Source organism: Cnephaeus nilssonii (genome assembly GCF_951640355.1).
Source record: "Cnephaeus nilssonii genome assembly, chromosome: 11".
In the NCBI taxonomy this organism is placed as follows: Eukaryota; Metazoa; Chordata; class Mammalia; order Chiroptera; family Vespertilionidae; genus Cnephaeus; species Cnephaeus nilssonii.
In genome coordinates, this window is record NC_137082.1 from 62,909,812 (window position 1) to 62,932,971 (window position 23,160).

Genomic DNA, 23,160 nt, shown 5'->3' on the forward strand with positions numbered 1-23,160 from the left:
ATTCCCTAGCGGACACACTTGTTCAGAACATACTGAGTACTGATGAATTTACAAAGCAATGCCCACCTGCATTGCCTTAACCACGATGATATTTATACTCATAAGCTTAGAAAATCTGCACAGAAAGTGAAGCTTTCTAATTGAAATAAAAACATGTTAGGCACAGATATGTTTCTCTATAATAAAAACAAAATAACACAATACAACTGAGTCTTCTTTTGTTGTGTAGATATCAATATTGGAGCGCCAGGAGTGGGTGGGGATGTCAGAAGTGGCAACAACAAAGATATAGGAATGTATATCCTTCCCCTGTAAATTCCTGATATACCCCACTGGGGACTAGGATGATTTTTTTAAAAATATATTTTATTGATTTTTTACAGAGAGGAAGAGAGAGGGATAGAGAGTTAGAAACATCGATGAGAGAGAAACATCGATCAGCTGCCTCTTGCACACCCCCTACTGGGGATGTGCCCGCAACCAAGGTACATGCCCTTGACCAGAATCGAACCTGGGACGCCTGAGTCCACAGGCCGACGCTCTACCCACTGAGCCAAACCGGTTTCGGCTAGGATGATTTTTTTCAAGGTGAACATAACCTACTGTCATGAATTCAGCCACATAAATTGTGACAATGTGTATTTATTCTGAAGCAATGCATATAATCACTAAGTTTCCAGAAAGTGAATGGCTTAAACACCATCTCATGGCAAGCATTATTGCAAGGAGAGGGGGAGGGCAGATCCCTCGGTCTTCCTTTCAGTTACAACATGCACAACAGAGGACATCTTTGCTTTCTATCCTGGCAGAAAGTGGTGAAGCTTTAGCTGACTCAGTACTGCATTTCCTTTAGATGTGGCCACTTTAAAATGACCGGCTAGCAAACTTCAAAGGACATAGCGATGAAAGGATCAATACCCCTTACAACTGCTCTGAAGAACCAGATAGCTTCATTTAAGATATAATTGAAATTCCCTTTAAGGTAAAGAAGAGGTTAAACTTGAGAAGAAAAACAGCAGAGCCATATTTGACAGCACTGCTTTAATACAGTCTTTGCAACAATAATTGCACCATAACCCCACAGATCAATATCTGCTCTGTATTTTAAGAGATTTGATGCAATGCAGAGAATTCTCTCTGCCCTTAAATGAGAAAACATGGGGCACCATGGAAAGTCACAGGATGACATTTTAGCACAATATCTAAAAATCATGATGATCACCAAACTGAGATGACAGTTTAAAAACAAAGCATATCACTTAATAGATTCCTTAATAATATTTTTACTTGTATATCTATTTGGAAACATACAAAATTTAGGGAGGCACTATAATATAGAGTTTATACTGTCTGGATTTATTTAAAATATTCATAATATGAGAACAGCCAATAAAACTTGCGATTTGGGACTGTCCTCAGATATAGGAATAGAACAAATGAAACAACACAAAACAGAAGAGACCTATAATTCAAGAATTCAGCGTGGTTCGGTGTAAAAATCTTAGTCATTGAAACTAGGCAGTGGGAAATAAGGACCTGAGCAATATCACAAGGGGGCGGTACTTAAACATACAGGCCTGTCAGTCTAACCTGGAAAAAATATCATTGGCTGGGGGGGCGGAGCCAATATAAGCCTCCTCCCCTTCTCCCCCCATCACACACACAGTTTGGGAAGCTGATTGGTTATTTTGAAAAAGCTTCTGGTTCCTCCCAAGCCTAAGAGTACATAATTCCAGGTGAACAAAGAAGCTCATTCTCCCTGGCTCAGTGATCTGCACTCTCAGCCTTTGGACCATATGCTCTCCAGCCCAGGAGCACCGACCATGCAGCTCTAGTGGCCACTGGGGCCCTTGGCAGATTGTGCAGGCTCTGAAGGACTATGAGGCAGAAACTGTGGGCACTGGCCTTGGCCTTGTTGAAGACACGGTTGTCCTTTTTCCATGGCAGCACAGACAGCCATGGGACCTTGGGAAGCCAGGAAGAAAACTCTTTTGATATTACATCAGAAATAAACCGGGCCACCATACCACAATCTCCACGCGTGGGTGTTTGGAATTCTTTCTTTGCAATCAGCCCAATTTCCACTGACAACAGAAATGCTTAGGAGTGATGTGATCTCAACCTTTCACTTAGAGCTAATATCTAATCATTTTCATAATTGGAAAGACATCAATATAAATACAAATTTCTCTGCACGGAAACTATAGAACTAACAGATGAGGTGAATAAGTTTAGAAAGTAGACTCTAATTCCTAATTCTCTAACTGTACAACTTACCTTTTATAATGTTTTGCAGTTTAAGAAGTGTTTTCAAAAAAGTTGCCCCATTTAATCTTCAAGTTCACTCTGTATTCAGGCAAAGATTTTATAATGCAAAGCTCTACTTTATAAAGAAACCAAGTCTCAAGGAGCAAAATGATGACTTACTCAATGGCACAAACTTACTCACTTACTGAAGTAGTGGTAGCAATACCACTGATTTATAATCCATAAAGTACTTAGAGTAAAATAGGACATTAGTACGCTAAAAGTGGAGACATGCTAAACCCTGCTTACCTTTCAAAGCCAATCTGCCGAAATGTCTTTTCCCACGTTGAGCCTGCAAGAAAAGAAAGGAAAATAATTAGTGCACATCAAGTATTCTGATAGCTTTACCCTGTTTGTGTGTGTGTGTGTGGTGTTTTTTTTTTTTGTGTGTGTGTGGGGGGGGGGTTGCACACTCTGCTAGGCATTTGTTTTAAAATTTGAAATTTATTTTAAATTTAAGTGGAGACTTTGTTTCCCCTAGGATGCATCACTGCTTTCTTCTAGTCTCCAAATGGCCTTTTAGAGAGCATTCTACATCCGGAGTTAATAGGACAAATCTGTACCTCACTTACCTGTGGTAAGGCAGTAGCCCACTAACTCATTCTCTAAATATCTGCGTTTGGTTCAGAATAATATGAGCAAAACTCTCCTGTCAAAAATAATTAAGCAGTTTATTGTAGCCTGTACTCTCTAAAACTCAACTTTTACTTTTGTGTAGCATATTGAAAGCTAGAGGACACTATAGGGGAGCAAAATTTGCCACCCCCAAATGTGTCTCTTTATCATGAGGATTATTTTAGGCTAATTATTTGTAAGAAACAGAGGATACAGGAAGTTTTTCTTTTTACCTCCCCCTTAACTGCCTAAAATAGTTTAGATACAGGTGCCTACACCAGAAAAAGAGCTAGAACAAAGAGAACTTCTTTTTACATCAGAAAGATTTCTCTGCATTTGCTTAACTGACATTTTCTTTTCCCTGCTCCCCATGAACGGCTTTCCTACCCTGTGAACTCTCAGGCCTATACCAATTGCCTATCTGGGAGCCTCATATCTTTGGAATGCCCATATTTATTAAATTAAATTGTTTTTTCTCCTGTTAATTTATATTATGCTCATTAGACCAGCCAGGGAACCCGAAAGGATGGAATAAAACTCTTTCTTCCCCAAACAACATTCTGAATTTCCAACTCATTATACCCCATGCCTCTATCTCACTAATGTTGAAACACAGGATTAACATTTAATGTTTTAAGCTAAATATTTTAACCAGAAATGTCCTGAATGAAGAAATGCTATTTTAAGTGGCATGATTTGAAGAGTAGTATATCCAACTCCACGAAACACAGCTGAGTATAAAAAATATTTTATATAAAAATTAAGGGTTTGTGCTTAACCCATAGTTTTACATTTTCATGATGTCCAGTCAGTTGCAAAAATATTTTAATTTCAGTTACTATTTCAAGTAAACACCCATGTATCCCTAAATTTATATGTTGTGCTTTGTACTAGTTGCTTGATAATCACAGCAGATAATTACTGCCTTTCTGTACAATTTAGTTCTGCAAACAGGAAGTGGTAGATTTAGCACTGGTCTCCAGGGGCAGCTGAAAAGCTACCCTGCTTCTTTTCCTAAAGTCACAATGAACTAGGATGGTGCTTATATGTCTTTCTTGAGAACTCTGCCTCACAGGCTTTATCATCAGGTGCCACTCAGTGTCTCCTAAACATAAGACAGACTTTCTGGAAAGATGGGAGATTATGCAGTAGCAGTTTCCTTTTTGAGGACTCAACCAGTTCCAAGAGAGCATAAATATGCTGCTTCCCTATACTTCTTGGTTATGATAGAGCATTTTAGATAATTATTCATAAATAATAAAGGACTAATTATCAGATACGAATTAGACACACACACACACACACACACACACACACACAAATTTAAAGCAGATGCAGGTTTATCTGCTTGGATCAAGTCACTCTTATCTAACTGAATTCCAATACACTTTGCTGAACAGGAGTAAATGATATGGAATTTTAGTTAATCAACTCAAGATTTTCTCATGGCTCTGAGCCCAGGTGAGTGTACCCCATATGAATGTTATCTATCCTGTGAGTCACAGGCAAAACAATTAAGAATCTCTATTTCAGGATTTCTTTGAAGATCATTATTCTAGTCCCCTAAGAGCCTAGCAATTAAGAGACTGGCGAAGAATACATACCTGACTCAGAAATCACATTGTATTCCAGGGCAGCTGGCAACTGCCTGGCCCAAATTAAGAGGCAGGAGAGATTGAGTCTCCTGCCAAGTGAGAACCAGACATTCTGAGCACAGACCAAGTGGGAAGGCTCCAGGAGAAGGTGGGGTGCGGGTGGGTGGGGAGTGGGCTTAGATGCTACTTTTCTTGAAGTTTCTTACTTTCAGTGAGAAGCTCAGCACCTTTTAAATTTTTCTACATTTGCATATCCCTAGATTTTCTTCAGTATATTCCTAAATTAATTTTTAAGCAAAATTTTTAAGAAAACCTCTTTTTAATTGACTAGATTTATTATCAAAGTAAAACAAAAATAAACGACTTTGCTATACTGCACTATCAGGCTTTTAGAACATGATGCTTTAATTAAGAAATAGGTTCTATCTTATTGCGGAGAAACGTAAACTTATTCATGCAGGCAGAATAAGTTATAAGTGTTTGGTGCAAGACTTCCAGAAATCCTTAGAATAAACATTAAAGCCACCCAATCAAGCATAATACAGACAATGAAACAACTTCGTTCTAGTCACTAGAAATCAATTTAATTGATAATTTGAGCATCCTATGTACCACAGGCATCCATCATTGCTTGCTACTGATAATCTGATAATCATCGCAATATGTTAGGTACCGGACTGGATATATTAAAATATGGTTTCTGCCCTCAAACGGCACATACCCTAGAGGGTTAAGTCTTTATGTCTTTTGTGAGCACTTAGTCATGATGAAAGGAGAAACGCACAATAAATGGAACAGACATATCCAGATCCTTTGGCACCAAGAATATTTCTGGCAGCCCATTATTCAGTTGCTGGGGAATTCTTTTAAAGCCATTAGCCATGTTTTACATGGTAAGGTAATATTACTCTCCTTTGCCAGAGCCGTCCAACATGGAGAGAAAACAAAGGGAGGGAGCTGGCAGACTTTCTTGATTTAACACTTTTTAAATGAGATTTAGAATATAGTCTAAAGCACATTACATTCCTCAGGAAAAATCAAACAACAGCAACAATGACAAAAAGGAAAATATATAACATAGAGAGATGGATCCAGTCCATAAGAGGGATTTTCCCTTTGCAGTCTTAGATGCAGTTAGAAATGATTGTGATTCTTCATTTTTAAAAATTGCCCTTCATCGCACAGACATCCCCAAAACAGAACTAAAATCTTTGTGGTGGATCACAGAGACCAGAGGCTGGAAACAAACTGTGGACTGAATGTCATGCAGTCTGGGGAGCAAGTTCCAGTATCTGTCCCCTGTGTACAAGGGGACAAACTACCCTTTGCACTGACATTCCCAGGACTCCAAGGGGAGCTACCACGCCCAAGTGCAGGGCATTCCTTCCTCGAGGCATAACTATTGCTCCTTCACAAAATGAGCAAAGCTCCATCTGTCCAATCTCACTCTCTCCCTCCCGCTCCCTCCCTTCTGCATCCCATCTACCCATCAGCTTCTGTCAGCCCCATGCTCCCTTCTTCCCATCACAGAAAGAAGTTACGGATGGAAACTTCCTTTCTTTGGGAACTCCTTTCCCCAGGCCCATGAGTTCCTGGCCATATTACCTCTCCCTACTGGCTATAGAGGCAGGACGGGCTGGCCACTCTTCACAGCACCCTATCCCCCAGGCCGCAAGGATCAGGAAGGGCACATGATAGGCTAGTTCAGGCCAGAATGGACCCTTTCCCAGCCGGATGACCTAACTCCCAGGACGCTCTCTCTGCTCGCCTACCAGAGAGCCAGGACCATGAGCGCCCGGCCCTGAGGATATTCACAAAGTTGGCCCTGTTTCCGCCACATGGAGAAAGCTGTGTCAGAGGAAAGAGGGGACCCCTGAGCAGAGGTAGTCCGGAGAGAGAGGAGGGGCTCCTGACGGCATCCCCGTCTGTTCCAGGTGCTCCTGATGCCCTCGCCTTTCCTGTCACTCCAGTTATGAGACAGCGATGATTTTAACCATATTTTTTATCAAAAGAGTGAACGTTCTCCCCCAAATTGACATGGCAGTATAAACAGCTTACAGTTCATGCTAAGTTCCTGTCTATTAGCTAATATAATCCTTCCAAATGCTCCAGGAAGTCAGGACTATTATCATGTGCCCTTTGCAGGTGGGAACACTCCAGGTAGAGAGTCAGGACGCCAGAGCCAATGCTCTTAGCTTCTTTACTCCTTGTTCTGTCATATGTTGGGGCCGGTATTGTTGACCTTTCTTCCTTCTTCATTTCCCTTTTCCATTCTCCTTCCTAACATTTGCCTCTTGCCCCAATCTGGCTACAATATGAAAATTAATTTTCTTTTAATTTCAAAGGATTTTTATGTCTGATTATTAAATTTGGAATATGGGGGTGCCTATAGGAGAAGTTATCTGTCATCAAACTTCTTCTTCCACCACCTTCCTTTTATCTAGGACCTATGAGTTTCCTGTGTTAATGTTGTTTAATACTCAGCACGCCCAGCAGGAGCTCAACTGTACAAACGCCCATAGGCGGAGGAAGGCCATGCACCAATACGTAACCTGCAGATGACAGAACAGGGCTGATTCTCTTGTCCTTGTTCTAATTTTTCTGTAGTAGTGGTTTAAAATTACAGGCCTTTGGCCCTGGCTCAGTGGCTCAGTTGGTTGGGGTATCGCTTACATCAAAAAGGTTGCGGGTTTGATCCCGGGTCGGGGCACGTGCAGGAGGCAGCTGATCCTTGTTTCTCCTTCACAATGCTCTCTATCTCTCCCTTCCTCTGTCTCTAAAAATCAATAAACATATCCTTGGGTGAAAAAAAAAGATAAAATTGCAAGGCTTTGCCTGTTACTTGACACCAGGCATCTGTGTGCTAACAGCTCTGCCTCTGGTCATCTGTATTTCCTTAGACAAGTCACTCTTGTGCCTTTCTCTTGCTTTAATGTAACCTTAAGTGGTTTTCAACAAGTCCCTTTCCATTTATAATTTTAGTTTTGCATAAATGTTATTGAAAATGCAAAACTTTCTATCTGTGTGTTGTAAATTGGCTGCTTGCATTATTCTCATGTTTCCTAGTTGATTACTTTTATCAATAATTCTTTCAATCAACTTGTTACTCAAATTCTAATACACAAAAAAGGTAACGATTTTTACTCTACGTTTGCAGTGGTAAAACTGGTCAGACGAGGCATAGATTTTCTTTTAATTGAACACTTTTACACCAAGTCTGTCTTAGACGTTGAGGGCTACTGGAACTTGGATTTGCACATCTGGGTTTTTTGTGTGTGTTTTTTTTCAAAATAATTAGAAGAAAAGGACTAATAATTCATGGAATTAGTAGGTTTTTGCCAACAAATTCCTATAAAAAATGAAAGTATTTTCATATATTGTAGGGGCTGCCAAGCAGTTGAACACGCAACCTGGCACAGAAATTGGTGACGAAACACTCAAATATCAGGAATTATGCCACTTACAAGTTTTCTGGTGGAAGCCTTATTTACATTATTTTTAACTCTTAGAAGGAAAACATTTTCATATCCAATCAGAGTCAAGATTTTACCAGGCATTGAATGTTGAACGTAATGTGAAATTTTTCAGAGAAAAATCAACCAGTAGTGACATTTTACTTTGCAAATATTAAGATGCACTTCTGTTGAATTGTAGCTGGAATCTTTTAAACTCCAGAAACAGCTGCTCTAATGGATGATATGTTTCCAAGTAATGCAAATTTCCCAGCTAATGAACAATTTCATCATTTTGGGTTAAATTGTGAGACATGTAAAATTTTCTGAGTCTTAATTCCCAGATGAGATTTGTCATCAATGATGAGAGAGAATCACTGATTGGCTGCCTCCTACAGGCCCCCACTGGGGATCAAGCCCGCCACCTGGGCATGTACTCCCTGACCAGAATCAAACCCAGGATCCTTCAGTCCACAGGCCGACACTCTATCCACTGAGCCAAACCAGCCAGGGCTATACTTACATTTTAAAAAATTTTTTGAATAAATACCCTCTCAAACACACTAAGACTCTCAGATTCATACTTGCACATATAAAACAGTGGTCATCCTATTTTGAAACCTACATTGATTACTTAATGATATATAATGTAATTCTTCCCATGTCAATAAATATAGGCATGTAATTATTGTAATGCCCATATAGTGCTCCATAATTTAACAAATGCAAGTCCATAGTAATTTATATATAAATTATATCTACATTTTTACTATTACACATACAATGTGTAGAACATTTAATAATTTTAGCTTTTCGATGTTTGATTTACATGTTTGTTGCCACAATAGATGGGAACAAATATTATATTTGTTTCTTCAATCCTCATGAATTCTTTAATAACCAAATATCTCAACTCCAGGAGTACTTGAATGAGCATAATGCATGTTTTATGATATCATCTCAGTTGATGAGGGTCAGTCTGAAAAATACTTACCACAATTCACTTTTTGTAGTGACTAGGACAAGCCTATTCACAAATTTTAAACAGGTCTATTTACAAACATACAATACCCTATGAATGAAGGGTGCTACAACATTTAAAGGATTTTCTTTTGAAAAAACTACTTTTAAATTACTCTAGGATGAAATGTATATTCTAAATAATTAATTTCTTCACCAAATAATATATTTTAAAAGATAATTGATCATAAAATTTCTGGTTTAAGATTGGGTTTGATTGGCAGTCTGGTGCTTTTTTTCTACCAACTTATCACTAAAATAGCTACAGACACACTGGAAGAGAGAAACCCAAACACACACACACACACCCAATCAATCTATTTTCACAAATCTCAGAGGAACTTTCACAAGTAGGTCAATGGAATTGTTCTATGCATATGTCTCCCATGGAAACCAAACAAACAAGCCAGCCTTAAAGAAATAAAAGTTCATTTCCCACTACATTCCTCCAAGTCTAGAAACACAAGGCCCATACCAAACAGAGAGTGGACATTGTGCCTTTTCTGCATAGGATGTCTCTTTCTGAACAAACTTCAATAAGAAGGGAATTCATGGATTTTAGACCTTTTGGCGAAGAATGGTAAGATGTGCCAGAAAGGTTTCAGTGGAAGTATAGTGTGAAGGATGAGTGAGCTGAGAACTAAATAGAAGGGCTGGAATTGCAGACGTGGGGGGGGGGGGGAGGGTGAAGAGTGGTGGGGTAGGGAGGATAGCAGGCTTCTCTTTTTAAAAGCCAGGCCACATTGAGATGGGGAGGGATGAGAAGAAAGGTGGGATGTGAGAGTGAGAGCTGGTAGAAGAGGCCAGGCCAAAGGGTGGTGTGGTTTCTTCAGGTTAAGACTATGCAGTCTTAAACTAAAGAGAAGGAAGCTGGTGGTGAGCAGAGGTTGAAGGCACAGAGAGGAAGGATATTAAAAGATTCCTTAGTGGCTAAGCGAGGAAAAGACTTTGAGCGGGCAGAGGTTCCTGCAAGTAGAGGAAACAGACAAGGAAGAATGCTGGTGGCCCATATTTGCAGCAGAGGATGGGCAGGTTATGCTCTGTCCTTAAAGAGCGCTGGGAAGTGAGGAACGTAAGCAATGTGTACATGAAGAAGCATCCCGAGTGCTTGCCTATTTGGGTAAACGCAGTCACTGTGCAATCCATATATGTTACTCTTTTGAACACCAAAATTGTACAAATAAAGCCATCTGTTTTAGACAGTTTGGAAGATACGTAAGGTTACAGCCATGTTCTTCATTATGAAGAATAAATATTTATTGTAAAAGTGTGGAATTCTCAGCTGCCTATCAACTGGCTCCATGATATGCTCTGAAATCTACTTTAAACAGTAAACCTCTAATACCCATTTGTTAATTTGTTTCCTGTCTCTCAAAAATGTGGACTATAGAAGACACTTCTGGTAACTATAATTTCAGTTGTGTCGAAGCCAGATGAATGGAGTTTCCTGTATAGTCGCATAAGGATTTCTTACACGTGCCCCCAAAACTGCTTAAACTTGACTTCAGACTTTTAAAATACCATACTTCTTGAATGCACCAGTTCTCTAGTTTACTTGAAGTTCTTATGATTTAATCCTGCTCATTGTTATGTGAACTTCATGCTATAGTTTGAGATACAAATTTAATGAGATGAAGATCTACAGGAAAATCGCTTACGTGGAAAATCACTGGAAAGTGCTAATGGCTAATCACAGTCTGCAACCACCTGGGTCGTGTTCAGCGTTGGGGAACGGGGTTGGGACACAATGTTCTGACAATTCATGCACAGCCCACAGAAGAAAGGCATGAGACAAGGAGACCAGTTAGAGAATCCCCTTAATGTGGGCATCAAGGGCCTGGCTCTCTTGATTCATATGTTATGCCATCTTCATAAATTAATATTTAATTCATATTTATTTATTTTCTCTAATAAGTTTTTCACATTTTATTTTATAAGTATAAAATACGTATATAGCATTTTATATGAAATTTTACATTTCAGTATCAAGTGTCAATGTTACATAAACTAGTTTGCTTTCTTAAACTAGTTTGCTATTTTGAGTAGATGGCACCAATGGTGTTAATTTCCCTCTACTTCAAGGTGTTCATTTTCTATCAAATTGAAAAATGAAGTGCCCGAAAATTCAGCAGGGCAGATTGCGATAACTCTGCTCTCAGAGCAAAATAACTTTGGCCTTGACACTCTACTCTGCTACTTGTCCTGGTCTACTGTTACATTGGGCACTCACTTGAGATCTAAGAGTTAGTCAAGGCATCTTTAAAATAAGGATGGACAGTGGCTTCACACAAAAACAATGAAGATGTATTCAGAGCATCTGCGCAGTGTCTGGCACAAAGTAGCCGGTAGATAACTGGTAGCCACTACTAATACAAGGCTCTCAACTACCCTTTTAAATGAACAATGCTGCATGTAGGTGATACTGGGTAGTATGAGAACCTTAAATGTGCAGAACAACCACAACCCAATTTCCCCTCTCCATGCACTGTCACACACACACGTGCACACACACACACACACACACACACACACACCTTCGACAAAGGTGTGTATGAAAGTGTAGAGAAATAAGCTTTTGAATAGTTTCTCTTTTAAATTTGCACATTGTTATACTTAGTGGTAGGTTTCAGTTAATCCATGTTGTAATATATACTTTTCCTTTTAGTATGTGTTTGCCAAAACTCTCCTAAAATTATTTTACAGGGAAGGTATAGAATGTGTATATAGGTGAAACCCATAAATAACGATTCATTTAAACTTAAGCCCTTCATAAAGAGCTTACTAAGCTTATAAAAGTATTCAGAATGGTGTTTATGAGGTTGTCCCTTAAAAATGCATATGAGAACATGAATTGCATGTAAGGGATTCTGTCATTTTTGCAGAAGCCAAAATAATAGAATTCCTAAGCTGCCAGACCCAGCTGTACAACACACAGAAAAGGAATGCTGAGTGCAAAGCTGACCAGCAAGGTGTCTGAAAAATAACGGTACTATTGACCCTTGAACAACAAAGGAGTCGGGGTGCAGATCCCTGAGCAGTTGAAAATCCGCATCCACATAGACCTTTTGACTCTCCCAAAACTTAAGTTGCCCTTTGGTATCAATGGGGAATTGGTTGCAAGACCCTCCGGGATGCTCAAGTGCCCTATATAACATGGTGCAGAATGCATACATTTGGCCCTTTGCACTCGCAGACTGCCAGCCACAGATTGAAAAATCTACAGGGACTTACTGAAAAAACCTGCATATAAGTGGACCTTGAATTTCAAACCTGTGTTTTTCAGCAGGCAAATTATTTTCTCCAGTAAAAATGCTCTTATATTTTTTTGAGAAAAGGAAGAAATTAGAGCTATTTCGGTTTTCTTATTTGCCAGTATTTTTAGAGCACTGGAAAGGACTCCGTGGAGGATGCTGCGTTTTGCAGGGTGAGGGTGGTTTTCACTTTTATGTCCCTTTGGGAATCTTATGCAGCTGTACAGTCCTTCATATGGTTTGTGGCTTTCTTTACACTCACTGCAAACTTCCCACTGCCAGAAATATGTGCCAAATAGTGATGTTCACTTGTAAAAATTAAATAAAAAAACCCTGGCGGACATTTTGATAGCTGGAAATTTTAAGAAAAACTCATGAAGCATATTTAGTTTAAACTTGCCATAGCAGCTAAGTTCTTGTTTTCCCTGAACATGAATCAAATATAAAGTTTAGACAAAAGACTGAAATATTTATTACATGGAGGGCCAGGTGACTTGTTGTCTTTCATTTTTAATACAATTAATAAAAATATAAACTGTGATATATTATAAAATATTAATGTATGTAGAAAAATATCCTCTCACCATATGTCACACATTTAAAATTTTGGCATTTGGTCCATATATTTCTTTTTTTTTAAGTATAGCTAACATACAATATTATATAAGTACTAGAGGCCTGGTGTCCCTCAGCCCAGCCTGCACATCTGGGACCCCTCTAGGGCAGTCAGACATCCCTCTCACAATCCAGGACTGCTGGCTCCCAACTGCTAGCCTGCCTGCCTGCCTAATTGCCCCTAACCGCTTCTGCCTGCCAGCCTGATCGACACCTAACTGCTCCCCTGCTGGCCCGATTGCCCCTAACTGTCCTCCCCTGCTGGCCTGGTTGCCCTTAACTGCCCTCCCCTGCAATCCTGGTTGCCCCTAACTGCCCTCCCTTGCCAGCCTGGTTGCCCCTAACTGCCCTCCCCTGCCAGCCTGGTCACCTCTAACTGCCCTCCCCTGCTGGCCTGGTTGCCCCCAACTGACCTCCCCTGCAGGCCTGGTCCCCCCCAACTGCCTTCCCCTGCAGGGCTGGTACCCCCAAACTGCCCTCCCCTGCAGGCCTGGGTCCCCCTCCCCCAAATATCCTCCCCTGCAGGCTTGGTTGCCCCCAACGGCCCTCCCTTTCAGGCCTGATCCCTCCCAACTGCCCTTTCCTGCTGGCCTGATCACCCACAACTGCCCTCCCCTGCCAGCCATCTTGTGGCAGCCATCTTGTATCCACATGGGGGCAGCCATCTTTGACCATATAGAGGCAGTCATCTTCTGTGTTGGAGTGATGGTCAATTTGCATATCACCTCTTTATTATATAGGATTAGGTGTACAACATAGATACTCAACATTTATATATATTACGAGTGATCACTGTGCTAAATCTAGTAATCATCTGTCACAGTAAAAAGCTATAATGCTATTGATTACATTACCTGTGCTAAACATCACATGCCTATGACCTATTTATTTTATAACTGTAAGTTTATACCTTTTAATTTCCTTTATAATTTTTGTCCTCCCCGCCCCCTCTCTTCTGGTAACCATCAATTTGTTATCTATATCTATGAGTCTATTTCTGTCTTGTTTTGTTCGTTTCTTTTGTTTTTTAGATTCCATATATAAGTGAAAATACATTATTTGTCCTTCTCTACCTGAGGTATTTTACTTAGCATAATACTCTTTAGGCCTATCCATGTTGTTGCAAATGGAAACATTTTATTCTTTTCATGACTAATATTCCATTCTATAAATATACCATATCTTCTTTATCCACTCATCTATCAATGAACACTTAGGTGGCTTCCATGTCTTGGCTATTGGAACTAATGCTCCAATGAACAGAGAGTTGCATATATGTTTTGGAATTAGTGTTTTTGTTCTCTTCAGGTAGATACCTAGAAGTGCAATACCAACTCATATGACAGTTCTATTTTCAGTCTTTTGAGAAAACTCCATACTGTTTTTAATAGTGGCTTCACCAATTTGCATTTCTACCAATAATGCACAAAGATTCTCTTTTCTCTACATCCACGCCAACACTTGTTATGTCTTATCTTTTAGGTAATAGCCAAAGTGACAGGTGTGAGGTAATATCTCATTGTGGTTTTGATTTGTACTCCCTGATGATTAGTGAGGTTGAGCATCTTTTCATGTGTCTGTTGGCTATCTGTATGTTTTCTTTGGAAAAATGTCTACTCAGGTTCTCTGCCCACTTTTAAAATAGGACTGTTTTTGATATTTAGTTTTATTAATTCTGTATATCTTCTGCCAGGTTTTGTTGATGGTTTTCTTCACTGTGCAAAAATTTTTTAGTTTGATGTAATCCAATTGGTTTCTTTTTGCTTTTGTTGTCCTTGTCCAAGGAAAAATATCCCCCAAAATATGTCTTAAATGTCAAAAAGTTTTCTTTTAAGAGTTTTATGGTTTCTGGTTTTACATATAAGTATTTAATCCACTTGAGTTTATTTTTGTATATGGTATAAGAAAGTGGTCCAGCATGTAGCTGTTCACTTTCCTATCACCACTTATTAAAGAGAATTATATTTTTCCCCATTGTATATTCTTCCTTCCTTTGTTATAGATTAATAGACCATATAAATGTAGGTTTATTACTGGGCTCTCGATTCCATTTCATTTATCTATTTGTCTGGTTTTTGTGTGCTGGTACCATACTGTTTTCATTACTATAGATTTGAGGTATAATTTGAAATCAGGAAGTGTGATCCTTGCAATTTTTTCTTCTTTCTCAAGATGCTTTGTCTATTCAGGGTCTTTTGTGATTCCGTACAAATTTTAACATTATTTGTTCTAGTTCTGGAAATACAATTGACTCATAATTTAATAGCCCACATGAAAACAGTTAAAAGTAAGTTATTTATTTAATAAATATTTATTAAGCCCTTATATATTTTAGGCAGTGGGAATATTAGCAGTGAACATGGTTCTAACAGTTTACTGGGAGAGAAGTAATAAAAATAATCAGGATACAAACACACCTATATACATATTATGAAGAAAATAAAGAGAAAATTCAGTTAGGGCGAAAAAAGTTAAAGTATATCTACAAAAAGTAAAAATTTTATATGTGTTTGGGGTTTTGTGAGCAATATTCAAGGAGGAGGATGAATGCAATCTGAGGTTTGATTCTTATGTTATCCTTCACACATTGTAATTGGCACACCCTCTACAACTTAGGGAACTAATTTTAAAAGGTGCAGAAAACAAGTGTCTTCCAATGTCAGCCTGAATGAGATGCAGAAGGTCAGGGTTTGACCCTCAGGGGCATTTTCAGCTGACCACAGCCTGGGGACTAGGGGTTGCTAGAGGCAGCTGGCACCTGCTCAGGACCTCTTGCCAACTCCTTGACCAGTAGCACCATGTCCATAGCTTGCAATCACCTGTGGTGATTATACTATGGAAATTGGTAACGCCACAAACCAGGTGGTGTTCCTTGAACACCTGATTGTTACACATTTCCCAGTGTACTACTAGCTGAGAGATACTTATGGTGACTATCTTAGCAATTGGAAAGGCTCGATTCAATCAGGCAGATGAAACAGGCTAAAATAGGAGGTTTTGAAAATCTGGGTTCAATAAATCAACTAGAGAGAAAAATCCAGTTACAATGAACCTAACCAGGAAGAGGCCTCAGTAATCACACTTCCATTGGCCACTGTCACTCTGCCTTTAAGGAAAAAAGAATAATTGAAAATGAAACAAACTGAAAGCAAGATTTCATGAAAAAGATTGCGTCCAGGCTATCTTCTGCACACTTAGCAAGTACCCCAATTCCCTCTCCAGGACTTGCCTCCAAACATGAATAGCCATCAAGATGCTGAGATGTTCTTAAGATGTGGGCATCATTCAAACGTTTGCAACAGCAGGTATCTACAAAGCTATTTCTCTGTTGACTGGAAAATACAAAAGACACACTCTGTTGAACTAGCCCTTATTTTCTCTGAGGTTTCATTGAAAATGACTAAGGAACTATGCAGTCTGACAAGTAAGCATACACCCCACCCCACATAGCCCGCATCCAACCTGCTTCAGTGAAAGAAACAATACAAATGTTTTACTCGTGTTTCACTTAGTAGCCACAAGAATGAGGGGCAGCCGTGTGTTTGCTGTCTGGGTCACACGCACAGTAGAGGAGGCAAGCGACATGCTTCCTGAGTGTCTTTCCTTTGCATCCTCAACTCTCTCTCTGGAGACGGGCAGCCACTTTTCCAAGTATTGTTATCTGATTGTCTTTCAACTCTCTCAGATGTCAGGATTTTCTTTTCTTAACCTTCTTTGATGGAGACTTCTTTTGAAACTTGACTTCTTGGCCCTAAAAGTATCCATGGGAGAATCTACTTTCCACACAGAAACTTGACATTGGTTGGACGGGGAGATGACTTGGGGGAGTTTTCAGGCCACAGATTGGGGAGTGCTCCTCGGGCTCCCCGGGGCCATGGAGAGAGGCTGATGTAACACAGTCTGGGGCAGCCAAGCCTTTCCTTCAGAATCCTGCTTTTTACTGATAAATATCGTGAACATTACATTCACATATAAGAATGTCTGACTAATCTCTTGGCATGGAGCAGAATCCGAGTTTTAAATTTGAACGAGTTGAAAAGCAATCGATACACATTTAAAGAATGCAGCAAAATATCAGACTTTTAAAAAGTGTGTGTGTGTGTGTGTGTGTGTGTGTGTGTGTGTGTGTGTAGTATTTCAAAATCTGAGGTACTTAGTAATCCCTAAAATGAAGGGTAAAGCTTTCTTGGACAGACTACAGAATTTTCTTCTCTCTTTGTGGTTTTCCAGCTCAAATCAAGCCAGACAAACCCTGTTGCACACATTAGTTTTTTTCTGGGGGCTGATAACGCAAGCAGGCTTCCTTTATTTTATTGTCGACTTTCTATGATTCAGGTCAAATTAGAAATATAAAAACGGAATTTTTAGGGGAATGAAACGTTTATGACGAAGGCAGTAGACCAGAACGTGAAGAATGCAGACGTGGATTAATGAATTTAGTCTAGGGAGGATTCACAATGCCATAAGCACACGCTTCCTTAATAACAATACCAGGCCTGCCCAGGGCGACACCCGGTTCCTTTCAGCCGTGACTCCACGTGGAGGCAGTGAGTGCAGGCGTATGTACAGCCCGATAGGAAAGAGGACTTTGAAACCGGCATCCTTGTTTCTGTGTTTCAGAAAGGGGAAGGAGAGCCATGAAGTAAACCCAAGTTTCTTCCGGGGAAAGGAGGACCCGTGGGTGCTGACACGGGAGTGGGAGTGCAGTGTAACTTAAGAGAGCATGGCCCAGGGACAGCCTTCTGCACCCAGGGAAACAAAGGCAGGCGCTCTCAGCCAGAGAGGGGCCCTGGAGATGGTCACAACACGCACCTGCCAATCAAGTCCCTGCGCAATGACGGAACAGACACACAGGCTTGATTTGTTCTATTGGGATCTCTCTGCTTCACCAAGTGCTTCTCACTTCCCTTTGGAGGGGGAAAAGCCAGAGTTTTATTGTAGTTATTTTTAAATCCCCGGTTCTGAAACGGTGCCTGACACATAAATTCTATAAATAAAAAAATGAAAAAAGGGTATTGTAAATGAATAAATGTGATAACCATGGAACAAATGATTTAACAAGTCAAGTCCGTGGCCTTAATGCCATCACCTCCTAGTCCCCGGATACATATTAAAACCGGGAGTTTTTTTCTGCATGTAGCGTTACAACAGCCAAACGTTCCCCTAGTATTAGCGACTTAAAGAGATTTGTGACCACCTTCCTTAAAGCATCCATTTGTCTTCCACTTTACCGGCCAACATGTCTCTTCCCAAGCTGTAATTCAAAGCAGAGGAATGTTTGGAAATAGCACATGGAGCATTTGGGATGAAAGGTGCGGAGTAATACAAGTCTGGTCACAACATCTCAAAGCTAAACATCACCCTTTCCTATGTGTGCGAAACTTTTACAGCACTTCACCTTCATCCTTGTTTAATGGTTTAATTCGGATGCATTAACGGGAAGAGAGAACATTCTCGGTCTGTCTTAGTGCTAACTCAGAGAGATTTACAGCACTTCGCTGAGGTTTTGGCTGACTGCAGCCTCCCAGCTGCTATTGAAAAGGTGGCCACGCATCAGTCCTTCTGTAAACACTCCCAGCATTAGCCACAGCTGCAATGTAAGTTAGAGCCACAGAAAATATCCTTGTTTATGGGATGAGCTGGAGCATCTCCACGCACTGCCCTGAAGTACAGGGCTCACTGAAAGAAACGGGGACGAGCTGCAATAAGAACTGCACAGGCTGAGATAGTAGCAGGGAAGCCTGGCGCTGTGTGACGAGGGACATCCCACAACCTGCTGTCCTTACTGAAGGTGACTCAGAAAGGTGCCCAATCCCCACAAGCGCAAAAAATTCTGAAGTGTTTTGACCAAATTCTTACACCTCTTCCTGTATCTTCAAGATTAGAATGTGCGGACAAAAGCAGAAAAAGGCCCCACTGCTTACTGGGAACAGTAATGTTGCATTGCAGAAGTTTCACAATTTGGGGCCGTTTCAAATAAGGTACAGGTGGTGGAACCACACACTCGCCTCTCACGCTTGAAGGGCTGGGAGGACCATCGTGGGCAAGGTTGTGAGAGCATGTCCCCGCCACTCTCTTAGGCCCCACTCACTGCCGCCCTTAGAACAGAGGCTGCTATGCTTGCCCATCGTTTAAAAATATCTTCCATAGTGTTTAATGGAGTTTGACACAATTTGGCAAGTGGATTTTTATAATTCTGTTATAAAGATCAAATGTGCCTTAAGTTCAGAGGAAGAGGGATTGGATATTCTTATAGGTAATCTGCCATTGGCCTAAAAGCACCATAGTGTGATATCAGGAATGTTTTATTTGATTGTTCTCGGCCCTTTTAGATTAAAATAAGTAACGAATAGCTATTTTAAATTGTAGCACTTCCCATTTACTACCTTAGGCTTGACTTATAAATTAGGAACCCTATTATGCAACCGTATTACATACAACTTGCTTGTAATTTAGTAGAGTCTGAAGTGTAGATCTGAATTAAATTATATTCCATTCTCTCTCTTCCCTATTTATCTGTCATCTACATAAACATATATCTATAATTTTAATGGGCTCTAGAATTTAATATTTTCAAAGAATTTTTTATTACTCCAGTGATATATATTAATTTAAATCATGAGTAATCCCACCATCCAGAAATTAACCACTGATAATATGATGGTATATATTTCTCCAGACTTATTTTTATTCTGTGTGTGTGTGTGTGTGTGTGTGTGTGTGTGTGTGAAAGAGAGAGAGAGCGAGAGCGAGAGAGAGAGAGAGAGAGAGAGAGAGAGAGAGAGAGAGAGAAATGATGAACACTGCTATGTAATAGACTTCTCTTAATTTCATGTGGTAAAATGTATCTTGCCAACATACACTCTTAAACAGCACAATTTTTAATGGCCATAAAGCTTTCCAGTGCATGGATGCATACTTTCATTAGCTATTTTTCTGGGTTAGACATTTAGGCTGTTTCCACCTTTTTAAAAAATTATTACTAAATTATGAATAAGACTGTGAGTGTGGCTATCCCTTTGAATATCCTTAATATGTGTGTGTATGTGTGTGCAAGAGTATAGACATGATTTTAATACTTATACAGAAGTAGCAAGAAGTTGCAAGAGTATAGACATGTCTTTTAATACTTATAATTAAAAAATGTCCTCTGAAAATCACAATTATAAATTGAACTTTATGAAATTGGTGATAGTTGACTATTTTGCCTCTAAAAGCAATGTCATATGATGCAAGCATAACATTTTTTAAAGAATCTTAATAACTCTGCGTCAGTAATTCATTCACCCATTTGTAAAACATAAATGGGGCAGCTACTAAGTGCTAAGCATCACATTAGGCTCTGTATATGCATCAGTGCGCACGCCATCTATGTCTCTGCCCGTTTGCAGGTTACAGTCTAGAGCAGAAGAGAAGCAATAAAGACAGTGTTATGATTTAAAATGACAGCCAGTTTTAAGAATTAAAAAAAAAGGGAGATAATATTTTAATTAGGGAGAGGAGGCATTTAAGAGCAAAGACTGGGGAAAAGGCCTTCCAGGCAAAGGAAACAGCAGGGAGAAGACCCGGAGGCAAAACTGACTGTTAGCACATTTTAGAACTTGCTGCATGAAGATTGGAAGTATAGAAAGTTGTAACCAGGGGACAAGATTGCAGGTTACAAGGTTGAAAAGTGAAGAGGGAGATTCGCTTTTTACATCTTTGCCAATTTTATAGGTAAAATATTAATATCGAATTTTTAAACCTATATTTCTTTAATCTTCATGATACTGCACTATTTTTAACATTACATTGGCCATTTAAATTCTTTTCAATTGCCTACGTTTGTGTTTTCTCTATTTTTCTATCAGAGTAATCATTTTCTTGTACATGTCTAAGATTACACATTCAGAATATTAATAATTTTTCGTTTACTCTGCAACTTCTTCCTCTCATTATTTGGTTTTCCATTTGTAATTAATAATATTATTATTATTATACAAGCTACTGTGCTACATGCTGCCAGGATCTACCATCATCGTAACAAGCCATACAGACATGACACTGGTCCTTTACTTGAGATGATGGAATTGTACCTTCTCTATACCCAGCTAACACACTTCTGGAGGAAGGTGAGAACCCTGCATATGCAGACATGTCCTGTAAAGGATCTTTTCCTGAGTTTTAATTAAGGTGAACTGATGGCATGATGTAACTATTTTTCAAAGTCTGAAAAAAATGTCTGCCTATTAAGGTCATTCGTGACTTCATTAGTTGTTACATGCTACCATCAAGGTTCCATTAAAGTACTTTTATAAGGAAAATTATGGAGTGCTCACTGAAAACTTGTCATGTTCTAAATCCCCCAGCAGGATTAACTACTGTAACTTCCCAGTCCCTGAGTGATGGACAGGCGGCACTATGATGGCTCCATGTCAGGGGAGAGAGTCCGCCCTCACTGAGGTGTCCTCAGGGAGTGGACTCAGTTAAAGATGAGGTCAGTGTAGAGGCTCTCGTGTGTACTCAAATGCTGTGTGTCTCTCATGCTGAGTGCATGGCAGTGGGAAGGTATGAAAACAGGCTATTGTGATCCCACTCCCACCCCAAATCAGGCAGAAAATCCATTTTAATTCCCACTTTGAAATTACAGAAAGCATTTGCTGATAGGCTAAGGAACCCTGACTGATTTCAATGGGTAACTTGAGTCTTATGAAAAGAATTAGAAATGAGGCATGTTAGGAATTGTCAATACTATATAAAAATACATTATATACATTTACAGACCATATATTACTTTTGGCAAACATACAATGCCTTCACTGATACATGTTTTTAAGTATGTGTTAGGTCCACTGGGCATGGCAAAAAGTGCCTAAACTAAACTCTGGAACAGTGGCTTAATTTAAGGTTCAACTCTTTGCTCCTGAGACCTGGTCCAACAGGACAATTTCACCCTGTGTCTGTCCTATGAGTCCACTCTTTAACTGTTCCCTATCAACTTCTAAAGAAATCATCTTTCCTTTTAAATGACTCCTTTCCTTCTTTATTTTCACTGAATACATGTTTACGTAGCATTTACCATACACAAGGCATTATTGTAAACCTTTACAAATATTAAATCATTTTATTTAATTCTCCTATCTACTCTGAGAGAGACTATTATAATATCCATTTTACAGATGTGAAAACTGAGGCCACAGAGAGATTAACTAACTTGTCCTGGATCATACAACCATTAAGTGGAAGGACCAGGATTCCAATGCAGAATGTATGGCTCTAATGTCTGTGCTCTAACCACTATGCTACATACTTCTTTCCTTATCAAATAGTTTATGTTTTGGTCCTTAACTAATTCCAATAAGCTAAGCATTGCTGTTACCCTGAGAAAGTGAAGAATGTCATTTCTTTAAAATATATATAACAGAGGACACTATCATGGTAGAATTCCTGGTTTTCTTCTTGGGGACAGTATGCACTCAGAAAATGTTTCCTGTGGTGCCACTCGGGTTTATAAATATTTGATTGACTGGAGGAAGCCTGGATTGTTTTAGCCTGTAGTAAACCAAAAGGATGAAAAGCTTAATAACTGCTTTCAAATATTCTAATGTGGTTATTCAAAAGAGAGGTTAGTGTGCTTGGCACTACTCAGAGTGCAGAATCAAAAGTACTGCATGAAAATGAAAACAGAGGTTGATTGAACTCCCCTGATAGGACAAGTCTCCATTAACTGAGAAAATACTATGTTAATGGTGATGTAGATAAAATTCATTGCAAAGGTAGAAAGGATGATACTTAGTACTCTTTCAAGTCTTCATAACCTAAAATTTTATAAAAAGGAGATCTAGTTCATTTGAAGAAAAACTTGGTGAATTTGAACAAATCTTGGCTTTAATTAAGGCAAACTTTGTTCAAAAAGAGCAATTGGAGTGGCTTTTGCAAGAGCCAGGACTCTGAATCTCCTGCCAGTTAAGCACACCCCATTGTCTACTGGGCCTTCTCTCATCTCCACCACGGCGGTAGCCACTGCTCATGGCCTTGACAGCTGCCATACCCCACTGACAGCAGTCACTGGGAGTAACAGGCATCTGATGAATTTGAAGCCATTTCAACCCACACTTAATTGGAAGGAGACTCTGTCTCTCAGAACTCCTTTTCTCTATCCCTTCTGAGGAGAGATTTGGCAGTGTGTCCTAATGGGAAGTGATTCATTTTAAATGGTCCCCTTAAAAACGTTTTCTTCTACTCCTCATCCCTAGTTGATACATTGGGAGACAGCCTGGGCAGTCTTTGTATGGAAACCACAATTCCAATTCGTTTTCAGAACAA

The 23,160-nt window shown here is 39.6% G+C and overlaps 1 protein-coding gene across 1 annotated transcript in view; it reads right to left on the reverse strand.

The window, feature by feature from the left end:
• PIEZO2 (piezo type mechanosensitive ion channel component 2) overlaps positions 1-23,160 on the reverse strand; it is a gene marked incomplete at its 3' end in the record, with an annotated part of 333,950 nt that overhangs the window by 164,223 nt on the left and 146,567 nt on the right. Inside the window, exon 4 of the mRNA XM_079783425.1 lies at positions 2,557-2,599. Within this exon, the coding sequence (XP_079639551.1) occupies positions 2,557-2,599 (43 nt within the window). The remainder of the gene's footprint in view (positions 1-2,556; positions 2,600-23,160) is intronic.